This window comes from Rhincodon typus, chromosome 43 (genome assembly GCF_021869965.1).
Source record: "Rhincodon typus isolate 14 chromosome 43, sRhiTyp1.1, whole genome shotgun sequence".
Taxonomy (NCBI): Eukaryota; Metazoa; Chordata; class Chondrichthyes; order Orectolobiformes; family Rhincodontidae; genus Rhincodon; species Rhincodon typus.
In genome coordinates this window covers 2,163,835-2,180,677 of record NC_063374.1, presented here as the reverse complement: position 1 = coordinate 2,180,677, position 16,843 = coordinate 2,163,835, and the positions used below count along the sequence as shown (strand labels likewise).

The following is a 16,843-nucleotide window of genomic DNA, read 5'->3' as shown; positions in this document are numbered from 1 at the left end:
TGGGGAACAAAGCGTAGACTGAGTGACTGCTTCGCAGAACACCTACGTTCTACCTGCAAAAATGACCCTGAGCTTCCAGGTGCCTTCCTCTTCAACACAGCACCCCGTTCCCTGGCCAATATCTCTGTTTCATGCTTAGAATCATAGAATCCCTAAAGTGTGGAAACAGGCCCTTCGGCCCAACAAGTCCACACCGACCCTTGAAGCATCTCACTCAGGCCCATCCCCTTATAACCCACCTAATTTACACACCCCTGAACACTACGGACAATTTAGCATGGCCAATCCACCTAACCTGCACATCTTTGGACTGTGGGAGGAAACCAGAGTACCCGGAGGAAACACACACAGACACTGGGAGAATGTGCAAACTCCACACAGACACTTGCCCGGGAGTGGAATTGAACCCAGGTCCCTGGTGCTCTGAGGCAGCAATGCTAACCACTGAGCCACCACGCTACCCATTAATAACTTCTCTCTTCCCCCTTGACAATACTGATTCCACATCAATACTGTGCATGCATGAAATACTACCCGTGCTGCGCACAGCTGCCGAGTAATGCATGCTCTCTCCTTGGTGCCCAGGTGATTGTCAGCAGCTCTGGACAAATAGTGAAAATGAAAATGAAAAATGCTGGAAGTCACAGTGGGCCGGCAGCATGAATGGAGAGAATACTAATGTTTCGAATCTAGATGAGTCTTCATCAAGCTGACATGAATTGTGGTGAGGGCAGCATTTATGCAATGGTTGGGGGGGAGGGTAGACTCCTGGGGGAGAGAGGCTGCTGAAAGTGCAGATTAAGTGATTGAAATGTGCAAATAGCAGAACAATGGTGTGTCCAGGTGCCCAACTGGAAAGAACAGACAGTCCCACTGAAGTGTGGGGAGGGAAGAGAGGTCATGGTGACAGAGAACATAAGTAAAGCTAAAAGAAAGGGAAGAAATGGGAGTCTGTTCACAATCCGAAGGTGTTAAACTCAATATTAAGTGCAGAAGATTGTAAAGCGCCTAGTCTCAAGATGTTCCTCCAATTTGCGCTGTGATTTGCTGGAGCATTGCTGAATGCCAAGGACAGACAAGTGGGCATGCGAGCAGGATGCTGTGTTAAAATGACTGGCTATGGGAAGATCAGGGTCACGCTTGCGCATGGACTTGGAGGTGTTCTGCAAAGTAGTCACCAGCCTGAGTTTGGTTTCTCCAATGTCGAGTAGGCCACATTGGGTGCAGCGAATGCAATTCACCAGATTGGAGGAGGTACAGGTGAAATGCTGTTTCCCCTGGAAAGATTATTTAGGCCCTTGGAAGGTGAGCAGGGAGGAGGTGAAGGGGCAGGAGTTGCACCTTCTACGGTTACATGGGAAGGTGCTGTGGGAAGGGGGTGTGGTGTTGGTGGTCAAGGAATGGACTAGGGTGCCCCGGGGGAATGGTCCCTGCGAAATGTGGACAGGGTGAGTGAGGGAAAGGTGAATTTGTTGGTGGCATTCTGCTGGAGTTGTCTGAAATGGCAGAGAACGATCCTTCGAATGTGGAGGCTGGTGGGATGAAAAGTGAGGACAAGGGGGACCCGATCACACTGTTGTAAGTGATGGAAAGGGGCAAGGGCAAAAGCACGGGTGTTAGATCGGATGCGGTTGAGGGCCCTGTCAACCACAGTGGGCGGAAACATGGTTATGGAAGAAGAAAGCCGTGTCAGCAGCACTGTTTTGGAAGGTGGCATCATCCGAACAGATACGATGTAATGGGGGAACTAGGAGAATGGGATGGAATCATTGCAGGACATGGGGTGTGAAGAGCTGTAGCTGCAGGAGTCAGTGGCTTTGTAGTGGATAGTTCATTTCCTGAAATGGAGATAGAGAGGTCAAGGAAAGGAAGGGAAGTGTTGGAGATGGACCATGTGAAAGTTACAGAAGAGTGGAAATTGGAGGCAAAATGAACAAATTTTTCAAGGTCCAGACGGGAGCATGCGGCGGCACCGAAACAGTCATTGATGTACTGTCTATGGTAGGGGGCCAGTGTAGGACTGGAATGAGGATTGTTTCACACATCCCATAAAGAAGCAGGCATAGCTGGGACCCATGTGAGTGCCCATAGCCACTCCTTTGACTTGGCAGAAGTGAGATGAATTAGAGGAGAAATTGTTCAACCGTGCTTCTGCCTTTTCCCCTACCCATCACTCACGTGTGTTTGGGCCACCCCTTGTCCTCACTTTTCATCCTACTAGCCTCCACATTCAAAGAATTGTTCGCTGCCATTTCAGACAACTCCAACAGAATACATCTTCCCCTCACTTTCCCCAGCTGCATTTTGCAGGGACTGTTCCCTCTGGGATACCCTAGGCCATTTCTTGACCCACCAGCGTCAAACGCCCTTCCCATAAAACCTTTCCATGTAATGGCAGAAGGTGCAACACCTTCCCCTTCACCACCTCCCTGCTCACCTTCCAAGGGCCTGAACAATCTTTCCAGGTGAAGCAGCATTTCACCTGTACCTTCTCCAATCTTGTGTGTTACATTTGCTGTACTCAATGTGGCCTACTGTACATTGCAGAAACCAAACGTAGGCTGGGTGACTGCTTTGCAGAACACCTAGTCCATGGGTAAGCATGACCCCATGTAGCTGGTCATCTTAACACACTTGCTTAACACACTTGCCCACTTGTCTGTCCTCACAGGCCAAACAGGAGGAACAACATCTCTTCTTCAGACTAGGCACTTTACAACCTTCCAGACTTAATATTAGAGTTCAACACCTTTAGATTGTGAACCCACTCGCATTCCTCCCCTTTCTTTCTACCCCCACCCCTACCCCTACCTCTACCCGAATGGGACTGTCTGTCCTCTCCCGTTTCGCAGTTAGGCACACCAATGTTTTGCCATTCTCGCATTCCGATCACTTAATCTGCTCTACCAAAACCCTTTCTCCCCCGCCCCCCCGAGCACTCCTCCACCTCAACCATTATATAAATGCATACTTCACGTCAACTGTGATGTAGAGTTATCTAGACTCATGTCTCTCTCTCCATAAACGCTTACCGACCCGCTGTGATTTTTTTTTGTTTGCAGTACAGATTCCAGAATCTGCAGTAATTTGCTGTAGACGAATGGGCGGGAGTTGCGTGTACTGGTCAGAAAAAGAAATGAAAGTTTAATAATCTTCGATCGTTGCACTTGACAGTGGAGCATTAGATCTTTCTAAGAAATTGATGAGACTTTGAGTATTATACGATACCATTAATACGATAATTTAGCCATTTTCCAGTTAATTTACGGAAATCGAGTAAGACCGTTTCAAGTGCCTATAGCGAGTGTTAATGATAGTCCTGTTATGCTTGAAGAAGTGAATATGCCCTGTTAACCCAGCAAGGGGCTTCGCAGCATGCGCAGTGTGGATTGTAGCGGAGCCTGCGCACTGTCATTTTGCTCAGGGCTGAGAGGGGCTCGGAACCATTTTCTTCAGCGGCTGCGATCGCCGAGAGAAAGGGGAGCTGGTGTGTAGGAGCGTGATTGAGAGAGAGGAGCGGGGAGTCCTCATAAAGAGCTCGTGTAGACCGCAAACTCTAAATAAGACCTTCCAGGCCCCTTGTTAGGAAATCTGGGTCTTTATCCCGGGAAGAGGCCCAGGTTTTTACAGCCGCAGCTTTGGAGAGTTTTAGAAGCAGATGAGCTTGAGACTGGACGGAGTCGGGTGATGTCACTGAGGTGGAAATAGGCGGTTTTACTGAGGTGGACATGTGGTTGGAACCTCAGTTTGGGGTGAAATATGGTACCAAAGATCTGAACAGTCTCCCTTCAGTGGCTGGGGAATGGAGTTTGTAACTGGATTGAAGGCACTGACTTTCATCCTTTAGTCGAAGGAAGTCTTTGTTCCTACAGTGCTGGATGTCAGACAGTTCAGGATGGTGTGTCTCTGAGGTGATAATTTTCACATCGATCTGCTAGTCTGATCCTTTAAACTGGTAGAGATTTGAGGATTTGGAGATCCTGTCAAATTTCTGGATAAGTTGCAGATGTATAAAGTCCCTCTCCTTTCCCCCCTGCCTCTCCTATTTCCTCCCCCCCTTTCCCCTGCCCTTTCTTTTGTCTCACAGCCTGATCCATGTAGGTTCTACAGCATAGTGTAAGCCTAGACTAGGTAACAGATTGCTTCCCTGATTGACATTAGTTTTGGACACGGTTAAGCTTCGATGACAGTCCAGCATCACTCATGGTAATTTTTCCCAAGTGCCAGCCAGCAATTTACCAAATTCACACTGTACAAGTTTCCAGACTGCCTGTATGTTTTTGTGTCTTCATTCTCATTCCTTTCTTATGTTTTAAATCAATTTCACAGGGTATGCAAAGTGAATGATTTGAAGTGAGGATACTTAAACCAAACATTACATCATGTCCTAATGGAGTCACCTAATTTATCACAACCAGAATATCAACAGATTTTAAACATGGAAGGACAAAGCACTGTTCACAATGAAAAAAACAGATACTCGTGTTCTGTGTGCAAAAAAGGCTTCAGCCAAGCTACTGGCCTTGAGAACCACAAATGTAGTCCCACTGGGGAGAAACCATGGAAATGCAGGGACTGTGAGAAAGGTTTCAGTCACCGCTCTGCGCTGAAAATTCACCAACGTATTCACACCGGAGAGAGGCCATTCATCTGCTTCAAGTGTGGAAAGGGATTCACTCAATTTTCCACCCTGCTGACACACCAGCGAGTTCACACTGAGGAAAGACCTTTTAAATGCTCAGACTGTGGGAAGTGCTTTAAAAGTTCCAGTGAGCTGATGTCCCATCGGCGTGTACATACTGAGGACAGACGGTTCAGATGCTCTGACTGTGGAAGTGGCTTTAAGTGGTCATCTCAACTTACTGTTCACCAGCGCATCCACACTGGGGAGAGGCCATTCATCTGCTCTGAATGTGGAACTGGATTCACTCAGTCATATCATCTCAAGGCACACCAGCAGGTTCATAGTGAGGAGAGGCCTTTTAAATGCCCAAACTGCAAGAAGTGCTTTAAAAGTTCTAGCTATCTGCAATCTCATCAACGTGTTCACACTGAGGAGAGACCTTTTAAATGTTCCGAGTGCGAGAAGTGCTTTAAAGGTTCCAGGGAGCTGATCGTCCATCAACGAGTTCACACTGATGAGAGACCATTCAGGTGCTGTCACTGTGGGAATGGGTTCAAACGATCGTCCCAACTCACTATACACCAGCGTCTTCACACTGGAGAGAGGTCATTCATCTGCTCTGAATGTGGGCAGGTATTCATTCGGTTTTCCACCCTGTTGACACACCAGCGAGTTCATTCTGGGGGGAGGCCATTCACCTGCACACAGTGTGGGAAGGGATTTCGTGAGTCATCCCACCTCAAGGCACACCAGCGAATTCACACTGAGGAAAGACCCTTCAAATGTCCGGACTGTGTGAAGTGTTATAAAAGCTCTGGAGAACTGAAGTTACACCAACGTGTTCACACAGACGATAGACCATTCAGGTGCTCTCACTGTGGGATTGGGTTCAAGTGGTCGTCTCGTCTCACTGCACACCAGCGCACTCACACTGGAGAGAGGCCATTCACTTGCTCTGAATGTGGGAAGGGATTTACTCAGAAAATCCACCTCATGACACACCAGCGAGTTCACACTGGGGAAAGACCTTTTAAATGCACAGACTGTGGGAAGTGCTATATAAGATCCTGGGACCTGATACGCCATCAACGTGTTCACTCTGATGAGAAGCCTTTTATATGCCCAGACTGTGGGAAGTGTTTTAAAAATTCTGGGGAACTGACGCTACATCAACAGTGTTCACACCAGTGAGAGATCGCTCAGGTGCACTCTGTATGGGACTGGGTTCAGATGGTTATCACAACTCAGATTCACTCAGAATTCCCACCTCATGGCACACCTGTGGAGATAGCAGCAAGTCCACGAGTGATTTCAGGAGCTGTAATTTGCTGTTAATCACATTGCAATCATAAGCATGTTAAAACATCCAGCCTAGCTTTAGGTGCTAATACAGTGTGTAAGGATAAGTTTTTGGACTTCGCATTAAAATCACAGCTTGCTGGATCTACTTCATATCCCAAATACTACTTTATGAATATAAATCAGAAAACCAGATGTATATCTAATATGGGTGATACAGTAATAATGGGTAACTTTAATTCCCGTATAAACTTGAGTGAACCTAGCCAGCACGCGTGCTGTGGAAGATGAAATTTGGAGTTTGTGCTGAACATTTCTGAAGTAGACCATTGAAGGACCAAGTAGGAATCAGCTTGTTTTAGGTTTAGTATTCTGTAAAGAGAAAGGGTAAATTAATAACCTTGCTGTGAAGGAACCTTTGTTGGATAGTGACATTAATATTGTGGAATCTTTAATCATGTTTGAAAGTAATAGAATGGTAGTGTGGGGGGTGCCCCAACATCCTGAGGAGTGCAAACATTCAGGAAGGCATCACACCACCATCTTCTCCCAGGCAGTTAAAGTTGGGCAATAAATGCCTGGCAAGCCAGCAACACCCATATCCCATGAACAGATTTTAAAAATGAGAGGAGTGATACTTCACTGAGATTGGGTATTTGCAAAGGATGTTGCTGGGAAAATGGTTTGAATTGCCATTTGTGTTAAGGTCTTTCAAAGTTGTCATATCCATACAGAGCCTTTTTTTATTTTGTGCAATAAACTTGTGTTGTTTTATTAAAAGAACATTGACAGCCTCGTGTGAGTATGTTCAGTAATTAACCATCATCCTAACTTAATTGCAAAAATAAAACTTATGATCTATCGAGCCAGGTTTCATTCAGAAATCTAACTTGTACAGTATTACCATCACTGGGATCATAAAATTTGGAGAATGATCAATGATCTCATCAAAACTTACAAGGTTCTTACTGGGTGGATGTAGACTGGATCTCTCCCCTGGCTGTTTAGTTTAAGAACCAGGGGACTTTATCTCAGAATAAAGGATAGACCATTTAAGGAAAAGGAGGGGAGTGGGACACTTGTCAGCATTTTCAGAGACAGTACCAGCGCAATGGGCCAAATGGTAACCTTCTTGGTCTTAAAATTCTATTGTATGGGTTTACGATGAATCAGTATTTAATTATTTACACAGTTTCATTTATAATCAGTTGTTTCTTCCTTCAATAATTGGGAAATCATTTTACCAATAATCACTACTAATATGTAGAATAACGAAATTATTACAATTAATAATTATAGCCCTATAACACCAATAATCAGGATTCTGTTATGTTCATTGCTGATTGTAAATGATGAATAAACTGGATGTTATTGCATTAATAATCAAGGTCCAAGTACATTAATAATCTGTGATTAACATCCCACCTGCCTCCCCTTCCCCACTGATCAGTAATTCTCAGTTCCCTCCCAAAAAAAATTACTTTTATCATAGAATCCCTATAGTGGATCAAGTCCATCAAGTCCACACTGACTGTCAGAGCATCCCACCCAGACCCATCCCCCTACCCTTTCCCTGTAACCCACCTAATCTACATATCCCTTAACACTTGGGCAATTTAGCATGGCTAATCTACTTAGCCTGCACATCTTTGGACTATGGGAGGAAACCTGAGTACTCAGTGGAAACCCACACAGACACGGGGAGAACATGCAAACTCCACACAGCCAGTCACTTCAGGGTGGAGTCAAACCCAAGTCCCCAGCGCTGTAAGGCAACAGTGCTGACCACTGAGCCACTGTTTTGGGTGACACAGATTCTGAGGTATTAAAAGGGTCACGTTAGGAAACTTTGGGAATCAGTAATTCAATACAATCCCTTTCTAGACTTTAAAAGCACTGATCGCATTTCATTGTCACAAAATTCTATCTTCATGAGAGAAATTATTTTTATTCATGGTTATCGGGTGTCCTTGTGGGTTATTGATTTGGCATTGGTATCTATTTTACTCCATACCTCACCCTTATAAAATGTTATAAAAAGTGCAGATCAAGCCAAAGAATTTTTGAGCTGAGGCACTGGTTATGATAAATAAGCTGCATTGGGCAGTTCACATCATCACAAGACCTCCAAAATAAGCTCCCTAATCTGAACAAGCATCCTCATGGTAAGAGATTTCCAGGTTGGCACAGAAATACATTCAGTATGTCTCCATGTTTTCTCTGAAACAAAAAGTGCAATATCTCCATTCACTCAGGGCAATCATTGGCCTAATTCCATCCACTTTGGAGAAGTGGCATCTGTGAAGAAGTCAATAATTTTGAGGATTTCCAACAGGCAAGATGGAAAACAGACATTAACAATGGAAAAAACACATGAAAATCTGAGCACCCACCTGTGGCAGTGCTTGTGGACTATTTAATAACCTCAGGACCCATAACACTGGAATGGAAGAAAGTCATCTTCAATCCTCACTGACTGCTCAAGAAGAATATGGTTTCTCAAAAGGTATTGTATGTACATGACAGACATTCAGAACACATTATACTGAATGGTGTGAACATACTTGGTTTAAAAATATAGGTTACTATATCCAACATACTCCCTCCTTATCGAAGTTTGGGACGCCAATTCATCCGATGATCTCCTTGCTTTTTACCCCAAATCTCCTCCCCTGATGATGCTTCCTGGGTTCACTGTCACAGTCAACTTTTCCAGGTATCAATCTAGTAAACCTCCTCTCAATCACTCCACTAAATTTACACACTTCCTGAAAGAAGAAGATGATGAAATCAGCATACAGTATTTGAGATGTGATCTCACCAATTACCTGCATAAATGAAGCAGAACATCCTTAACATTTATGTTCAATTCCTGTCATAACAAAGGGTAGCAGCCCAATAAGCTTTCTTGATAACATACTGCATCTGCAAACTAATTCTCTGTGGCTCATGTTTTAAATTCCTCTGCACTTCAGAATTCTGCAGTCATTCTCCATTTAAGGAATATTCTGCTTTTATTTATTCTGCCAAAGTGAATGACTTCACATTTTCCCACATTATACTCCATTTGCAAGATATATTGCCTATTCAGTAAATCTACCTATGTTGGTCTGTAATCTCCTTACATCTTCACCATAACATAGTTTCCTATCCATCTTTCATTACCATGCCTTCAATCCCCTCGTTAAGTGATTTATATGAAGTCTAAAAGGTTGGGTAGTGTATTAGACCCAACCATTTACAAGACAGGCAAGAGAGACAGGGGGAATAAAGCTTTCTTTTCAATTGAGTGGCACTACCCAGGACTTGCTGCTTATGGGTGGAAATGAAGAGAATCAATGACTTAACAAAAGGAAATTAGACAAGCATTTAAGGGAAATAAACTTGCAGAGCTGTGGGGAGGGCACAAGGGAATTAGACTGCATTGCTTTACAGCCAGTTGGTATTGATAAAACAGGCCATATTACTTCTTTCTGTGCCATAATGAATACAAGGTTGACTTTTGCAGCATCTGCTCATAATATAATCCGGGAATCAATGGAATAAATTCGCACTGCTCCCCAGTCTCTCCTCAGGTGAGGTGCCCAGACCACTGACATTTTTCCAGTGACACTAATCTCGGAAATCTTTTTGCACAGACCAACAGACAAACGTTTTACCTTGCATGATGAAAGAACGATGACATATAGATGCTTGTGAGCAGAGTGACTCTATTCGATCTTGCTGTGATATCTGCTTGGAATTGACGATCTAGAAATACTTGTCATTGAATGTGCCGTCAAAAGAGTGGAAGAAAGCTTCCCTCTTTTAAAGCAAGAGGCTTAGACAGCCCAGAATTTGTTAAGTGCATCCAAGAGGATTTCTTGAAACTGTATGTGGATAGTCCAACTAGAGGAGGAGCCATACTGGACAAGTATACAATACGAATATTGGCTAATGAACTTGGCCAAGTGACTGACCTTTCAGTGGGAGAGCATTTTGAAAACAGTGATCACAGAAACAGAAGAAGGGTCCCGATCCAAAACGTCAACTTTCCTGCTCCTCTGATACTGCCTGGCCTGCTGTGTTTCTCCAGCTCCACACTGTGTTGTCTCTGACTCCAGCATCTGCAGTTCTTGCTATCTCTGAGTGATCACAACTCCTCAAGTTTTGAGATAACTATGAATAAGGATAATTCAGGACCTTGTGGGAAAGCACTAAATTAGGGGAGGGCAAATTATGTCACTATTAGGCAGGAGCTAGGGAGTGTTAATTGAAAGGAGCTGTTATCAAGCAAGTTCACATTTGACATGTGGGAATTGTTTAAAGATGTGCTGATAAGAGTTCAGGACTGGCATGTTTCAGTAATAGGAAGGACAAGGATGGCAAGGTAAGGGAACCTTAGATACTGGGAAGGTTGTGAATTTAGTCAAAAGCAGAAAAAGAAGGATATGTAAGGTTTAGGAAGCTAAAATCAGACAGGGCCAGTGAGGAATATAAAGAAAGTAGGAAAGAAAGGAAAAAAATTCCCTCAAGCAGGGAATTAGGAGAGCAGAAGGGGCCATGAAATGACCACGGGCAAGCAGGGTTAAAGAGAATCCCAAGGTATTCAATACATTAAAAATAAGAGGATAACAAGGTAGAAGGTAAGACCATGCAAAAATGAAGATGTGGGCAAGATCCTAAATGAGTACTTTGCATTGGTATTCACCAAAGAGAAGGATATGGAGGATAGTGAGATTAGTGTGCAGCATGCTAATATGCTATGGCATTTCAAAATCAAGAAAGAAGTGGTGCTGGGTTTCTCGAAGAGCATTAACTTGGGTAAGTCCCCAGGGCCACATGGTATCTACCCCAGGTTATTGAGAGAGGCGAGAGAGGAGATTGCTAGGGCCTTGACCAAGATCTTTGTATCCTCATTAGCCATTGGAGAGGTCCCGGAGGACTGGTGAGTAGCTAATGTTGTTTCTCTGTTCAAGAAGGGAAATAGGGATAATGCAGGCAACTACACACCGGTGAGTCTCACATCAGTGGTTGGGAAGCTATTGGAGAGAATTCTTAGAGATTACACACACTTGGAAAAACATAGCCGAATTAGGAATAGTCGGCATAGCTTTGTGCAGGGCAGGTCATGTCTTACTAACTTGAATGAATGAGGTGACAAAGGTGATTGATGAGGGTAGAACAATGGAGATTGTCTACATGGATTTTAGTAAGGCTTTCAACAAGGTCCATCGTGGTAGGCTCATCCAGAAGATTAAGATGCATGGGATCCACGATGACGTGGCTGTATGGATTCAGAACTGGCTTTCCAATAGAAGGCAGAGGGTTGTAGTGGAAGGATGTTTTGTTGGCTGGAAGTCCGTGACGAGTGGTGTTCCACAGGATCCATACTGGGACTTCTGCCGTTTGTGATATATATAAATGACTTGAATGAGAATGTAAGTGGGTGGATTAGTAAGTTTGCAGAAGATGCAAAGATCGGTGGAGTTGTGGATAGTGTAGAAGGTTGTCAAAGGATACAGCGGGATATAGATCAGTTGCAGATATGAATGGAGAAATGGCAGATGGAGTTTCATCTGGGTTAAGTGTAAGGGAGATCACTTTAGGAGATCAAATATTAAGGAAGAGTATACAGTTAATGGCACAATCCTGAACAGCATTAATGTACAGAGGGATCTTGGGACTTAAGCCCCTGAAAGTGGCCACGCAAGTAGATAGGGTGGTAAAGAAGGTGTGTGGCATGCTTGCTTTTATTGGTCAGGAAATTGAGTACAAGAGTCAGGATGTCATGTTGCAACTTTATAAGACTTTGGTTAGTTCAGAATTAAACAGTACTGCGTTCAATTCTGGTCATCACATAACAGGAGGTGTATGGAGGCTTTGGAGAGGGTGCAGAAGAGGTTTATCAGAATGCTCCCTGGATTAGAGGGTATGGGCTACAAGGAGAGGCAAGAAAAAACTCAGGTTGTCTTCTTTGGAGAGGAGGAGGCTGAGGGGAGCCTTGAAAGAAGTCTATAAAATTACAAGATGCATAGTTAGGGTTGACGGTCAGAATCTTTTTCCCAGAGTTGAAATGTCTAAAACTAGAGGACATGCATTTAAGGTGAGGGGGAAAGTTCAAAAGAGAAGTGAGGGCTAAGTTTTTTAAACAGAGAGTTGTAGGTTTCTGGAATGCACTGCTAGGGGTAGTGATGGAGGCTGACACAATACAGGCATGCAAGGGACTTTTAGATAAGCACATGTATATGTAAAGAATGGAGGGATATGGACCAAGGGCAGGCAGAAGGGATTAGTTTAATTTGGGCTGAAGGGCACGTTCCTGTTTTGTACAGTGCTATATCAGGTTCTTTTCACAGAGGCAGGCAGTGACAAGTGAGGTACCGCAGAGTTCAGTGCTGGGACCTCAGCTATTCACAATATACATTAACGATTTGGATGAAGGAATAGAATGCCACAAATCCAAATCTGCAGATGACAGTAAGCAGGGTGGCAGTGTGTGCTGTGAGAAGGATGCTAAGAGGCTTCAGTGTGACTTGGACAGACTGGCTGGGTGGGCAAATAATTGGCAAATGCAATATAATGTGGATAAATGTGAGGTTATCCACTTTGGTGACAAAAACAGGAAGGCAAATTATTGTCTGAATGGTGGCAGTTTAGGAAAAAGGTGAGGTGCAACAAGACCTGCATGTCATGTTGGAACAGTCGCTGAAGGTTGGCATGCAAGTGCAGCAGGCAGTTAACAAAGCTAATGGCATGCTGGCCTTCGTAGTGAGAGAATTTGAATATTGGAGTAAGGATGTCTTGCTGCAATTATTACAGGGCCTTAGCGAAACCACACCTTGAGTAATATATGCAGTTTTGGTCTCCTAGTCTGAGGAGTGACATTCTTGGTATTGATGGAGTCCAGCAAAGGTTCACTAGACTGATTCCTGGGATGGCAGGACTGAGGATATGAGGAAAAACCGGATTGACTGGGCTTGCATTCGGTGGAATTTTGAAGAATGGGGGTGGGGGTGCGGGAGATCCCATTGAAACATATAAAATCCTGATGGACTGGATAGGGCAGATGTGGAAAGATTGTTCCTGATGTTGGGGGAAGTCCAGAATGCGGGGTCACAGTCTAAGAATAAAGGGTAAGCTATTTGTGACTCAGATGAGGAAGAATTTCTTCCCTCAGAGAGTTGTGAACTTGTGGAATTCTCTCCCACTGGAAGTTGTTGGGGCCAGTTATTAGACACATTCAAGAGGGAGCTGGACGTGGCTCTTACGTCTAAAGGGATCAAGGGGTACGAGGAATGGGTGGAAATGAGATACTGAGATTGCATGATCAGTCATGATCGTAATGAATGGTGGCGTAGGCTCGAAAGGCCGAAAAACGTAGACCTGCACCTATTTTTATATTTCTATGTTCTACACTTAGTCCAGGAGGATTCAAAGTTTCGAGCTCCAGCTCCCAGATGGCGCGTGCTCCAGTCACTACAACTGCAGACCTGCATCCAAGGGTCTCGGCCCGGAACATCAGCCTTCCTGCTCCTCTGATGCTGCTTGGCCTGATGTGTTCATCCAGCTCTACACCTTGTTATCTCAGATTCTCCAGCATCTGCAGTTCCTACTATCTCTGAAACAATTTTAACCCCACTGCGAAGCCTCTTCTAAGGATGCCTACCCTGAAGAAGTTACCCTCCTCCCTCTGGAAAAACCTCACTGGATCTCTCTCCCACTGCAACTCTCTCATAATCTCTTCGGCCTTGAAACTGCTCGACCATGTCCTGAAGCAAACGAGGTACTACAGCCACATCACCTTTCTTAGTACGTGCCTACGGAATCAGATCATCCCCAATGGACTACAGTCCACATTCAGGCCTTCCCAATTTGGCCCCTGTCTACATTCAGAACATTGAGATCGTCATACGCGATTGGTTGAAAGTCTAATCCCCCTCTTCACAATCTCCGATAGGCTGAAGGTCCAGAAAGCTCATTTTTCTCCGATTGGTTGAGGCGGCTTTCACGCCCCTCATTCTCACTCTGGTTGGTTAGTCAGCAACGCCCCCTTCAGCCTCTAATCCCGCCCCCTATTTCCAATTGGCCCTGAGACCTCGTCAATCAGGCCGGCGGCGTGCTGGTGTATTGGCGTAGGTGATTTGGATTTCGAACATGCGTGCCACGAGCGATGGCTGGAAGTAAATGTACGTCTATCATATCCAACGGCTGTGTGTAAAGGTTAATGCGGAGGCCAGCGTTCGGTGCAATACTCTGGCAAGAAGAATTCGTGATTGCCGAGTAACGTCACAGTCCCCAACCGTTGGTATTCCGGTGTCAGAGACACCTCAGGATTCTTCCCGAAACAGGGCCCAGGTCAACGGTCGCTATTCTTTGTTGAGCTGGATGGGGGTGGGGGAAGGTGGGGAAAGGGAGGGGAGGCGTGCGCAGGCGCGGTTAGCGTGGTCTTGTAAGAGTGGGCGGGGCTGTATTTCCAACCCCAGCACGTTTCCAGCTCTTCAACGTCCCCTAACCCAGTATGCCCGAATGTCTCCTTCTGTGGCTCTGCAGTTTGATTACTCCCGCTGGGAGGGTTTACTGCGGTAAAAGTGCAACATGAAGGTGAGATGAAGCTGGATGTGATAAAAAGCAACAATCCTGCCAGAATCCAATTCCTGCAACCCCCTGTAAACTTACAGAGGTCTCAAGACTGAATCCTTCCTGCACATGGAGCAGGGTAATGGTTTGTCCCCAGTGTGATTGCACCATCGGGTGGCCAGCTCAGGTGGGAAACTGTATCCCTGTCATTGCCCTGATATTTCCACAGGATCTCCATCGTGTAGCGATCTCTTGTCTGTCCTGGCTGGATGATCAGATAAATTCCAATCTAATGGACAGAACATCCATGTAGGTTCTCTCGACTGTGAATGGTGTGATTCAGTTCAGTCAAAGTTAAAGCTCTTTGCACAGTCAGTGCACTGAGTTAGAACCCTCACTGGTTTATAAAATAACTTTTGTTTTGAATCTGAAAGCTGAATGGTGACTTTTGGACTGTGAGCAGTCGTTTGTGTTGAAAAGAATAAACAGGCAGCTGTTTGTTTTTGAGGCCAGGCCTGGAAATTAATTGTAAGTTGGTTCTTGATCAAAGAACTCTGTAGACTCTGGATTATGGCAGTGTGCTTATCCAGAGAGGAGATGTTTGGCCCTTAATGGGGTCAGTACCTGACTAGCAAGTCTGGAAGAGAACATGATAAAACAGAAAGGAGGGTTGGAGATTTTTCCAACTGTTTTGAACTGTGGTTTTCTGAGAAAAGGAGTTTGACTGTTGATGCTACAGCATGAAGGTTTGACAATCCTATGTACCTGTGAAGCAAAGCATCATTGAAATTACTGAAGTATTCTGGTCAGTTTTTTTTTAACTTGATGTTATTTATCCCTTATCCCTTAACAAGGTGTTTAGCATACTTGCTTTCATTGCTCAGACCTTTGAGTATAGGACTTGGGATGTTATGTTGAGGTTGTACAGGATGTTTGGTGAGGCTTCTCCTGGAGTATGTGTCCAGTTCTGATTGCTCTCTTATAGGAAGGATATTATTCAGCTGGAGAGGGTTCAGAAGAGACTTACCAGGATGTTGCCAGGACTGGGGAGGGTTTGAGTTATAAGGATAGGCTGGGATTTTTTTTCACTGTAGTTTGATGTGGAGGTGCAGGTGTTGGACTGAAGTGGACAAGGTCAGAAATTGCACAACACCAGGTTATAGTCCAACATAAGCTTTTGGAGTCTGACTCCTACTTCAGGTGTCAGTGAGAGATGTAGTATCAGACACAGAATTTATACGTTAAAGATCAAAGGGTCACACCAGGATGTATTAAGTGCAGAGTTGCTGAGCAGAGACTGATGGCCAAGTTTGGTACCCATGAGGATGGCCTCAACTGGGATCTTGGGTTCATGTCGCACTACAGGTGACCCACCTGTAACACTCTCACTCAGTCAATGACAGTCAGTCAATGTGGCATTTTATAATTTCCTATAGAAATAAAACCAGTCTGACTCCAAACCAGAACACAAACAAATTCTAAACAAGGCCTCACACCTAACATGTGTTGTCTGACCTAAAATGTGACCTTTTCTTTACACTGATAAAATCTTTAGTTTTCTCAGGACAGTGACTTTAAAGGTATTCTGGGATTTACATATACATATTAATCAATTAAAACCTTCTAACTGATTAAAGATTTAACAGCATCTTGGGTTTGTTTAGTACATCCTTATCAATGGTGTGAACCTTTGATCTTTTACTTATAAATTCTGTGTCTGATTCTACCTGTCTCACTAACACCTGAAAAAGAAGAACGACTCCGAAAGCTTGTGTTTTCAAATAAACCTGTTGGACTGTAACCTGGTGTTGTGTGATTTCTGACCTTGTTCACTGGAGTATAGAGGGTTGAGAGGTTTTAGAGGTTTATAAAATCATGAGGGGTATAGATAAGGTGAGTGGCAGGTGTCTTTTCCCTGTGGTGGCGGATTTCAACACTAGAGGACATATTTTTAAGGTGAAAGGAGAAAGATTTTAAAAAGACATGGGGGCACTGTTGTTTTTGCACAGTGGTTTATGTATGGAATGAACTTCCAGAGGAAGTGGTGGATGTGAGTATAGTTACAACATTTAAAAGCCACTTAGATAAATACATGAATAAGAAATGTTTGAAAGGATATGGGCAAATTGCAGGTAGATGCAACTGGTTTAGTTTGGGATTATGGTCAGCAAGGACTGGTTGGACCGAGGGGTCTCTTTCCGTGCTGTACGATTCTATGACTTTATCTGACTTTGATGTGCATGGGGCTGAAATCAAAGATTACTGAGTTCAATCACTGCAGTGTTCACAGAATTCCTACAGAGTGGAAGCAGGCCATTTGACCCATTGAGTCCACACCGATCTTCTGAACAGCAGACCCAC

The 16,843-nt window shown here is 44.4% G+C and overlaps 1 protein-coding gene across 1 annotated transcript in view; it reads left to right on the top strand.

The window, feature by feature from the left end:
• Positions 1-3,386: 3,386 nt before the first annotated feature.
• The window catches only part of LOC109932102 (zinc finger protein 91-like), a 28,471-nt gene continuing 15,014 nt past the window's right edge, over positions 3,387-16,843 (top strand). The window contains exons 1-2 of the mRNA XM_048619608.1: positions 3,387-4,206; positions 4,330-5,811. Coding sequence (XP_048475565.1) covers positions 4,391-5,811 — 1,421 coding nt within the window. The 5' untranslated portion in view covers positions 3,387-4,206; positions 4,330-4,390. The remainder of the gene's footprint in view (positions 4,207-4,329; positions 5,812-16,843) is intronic.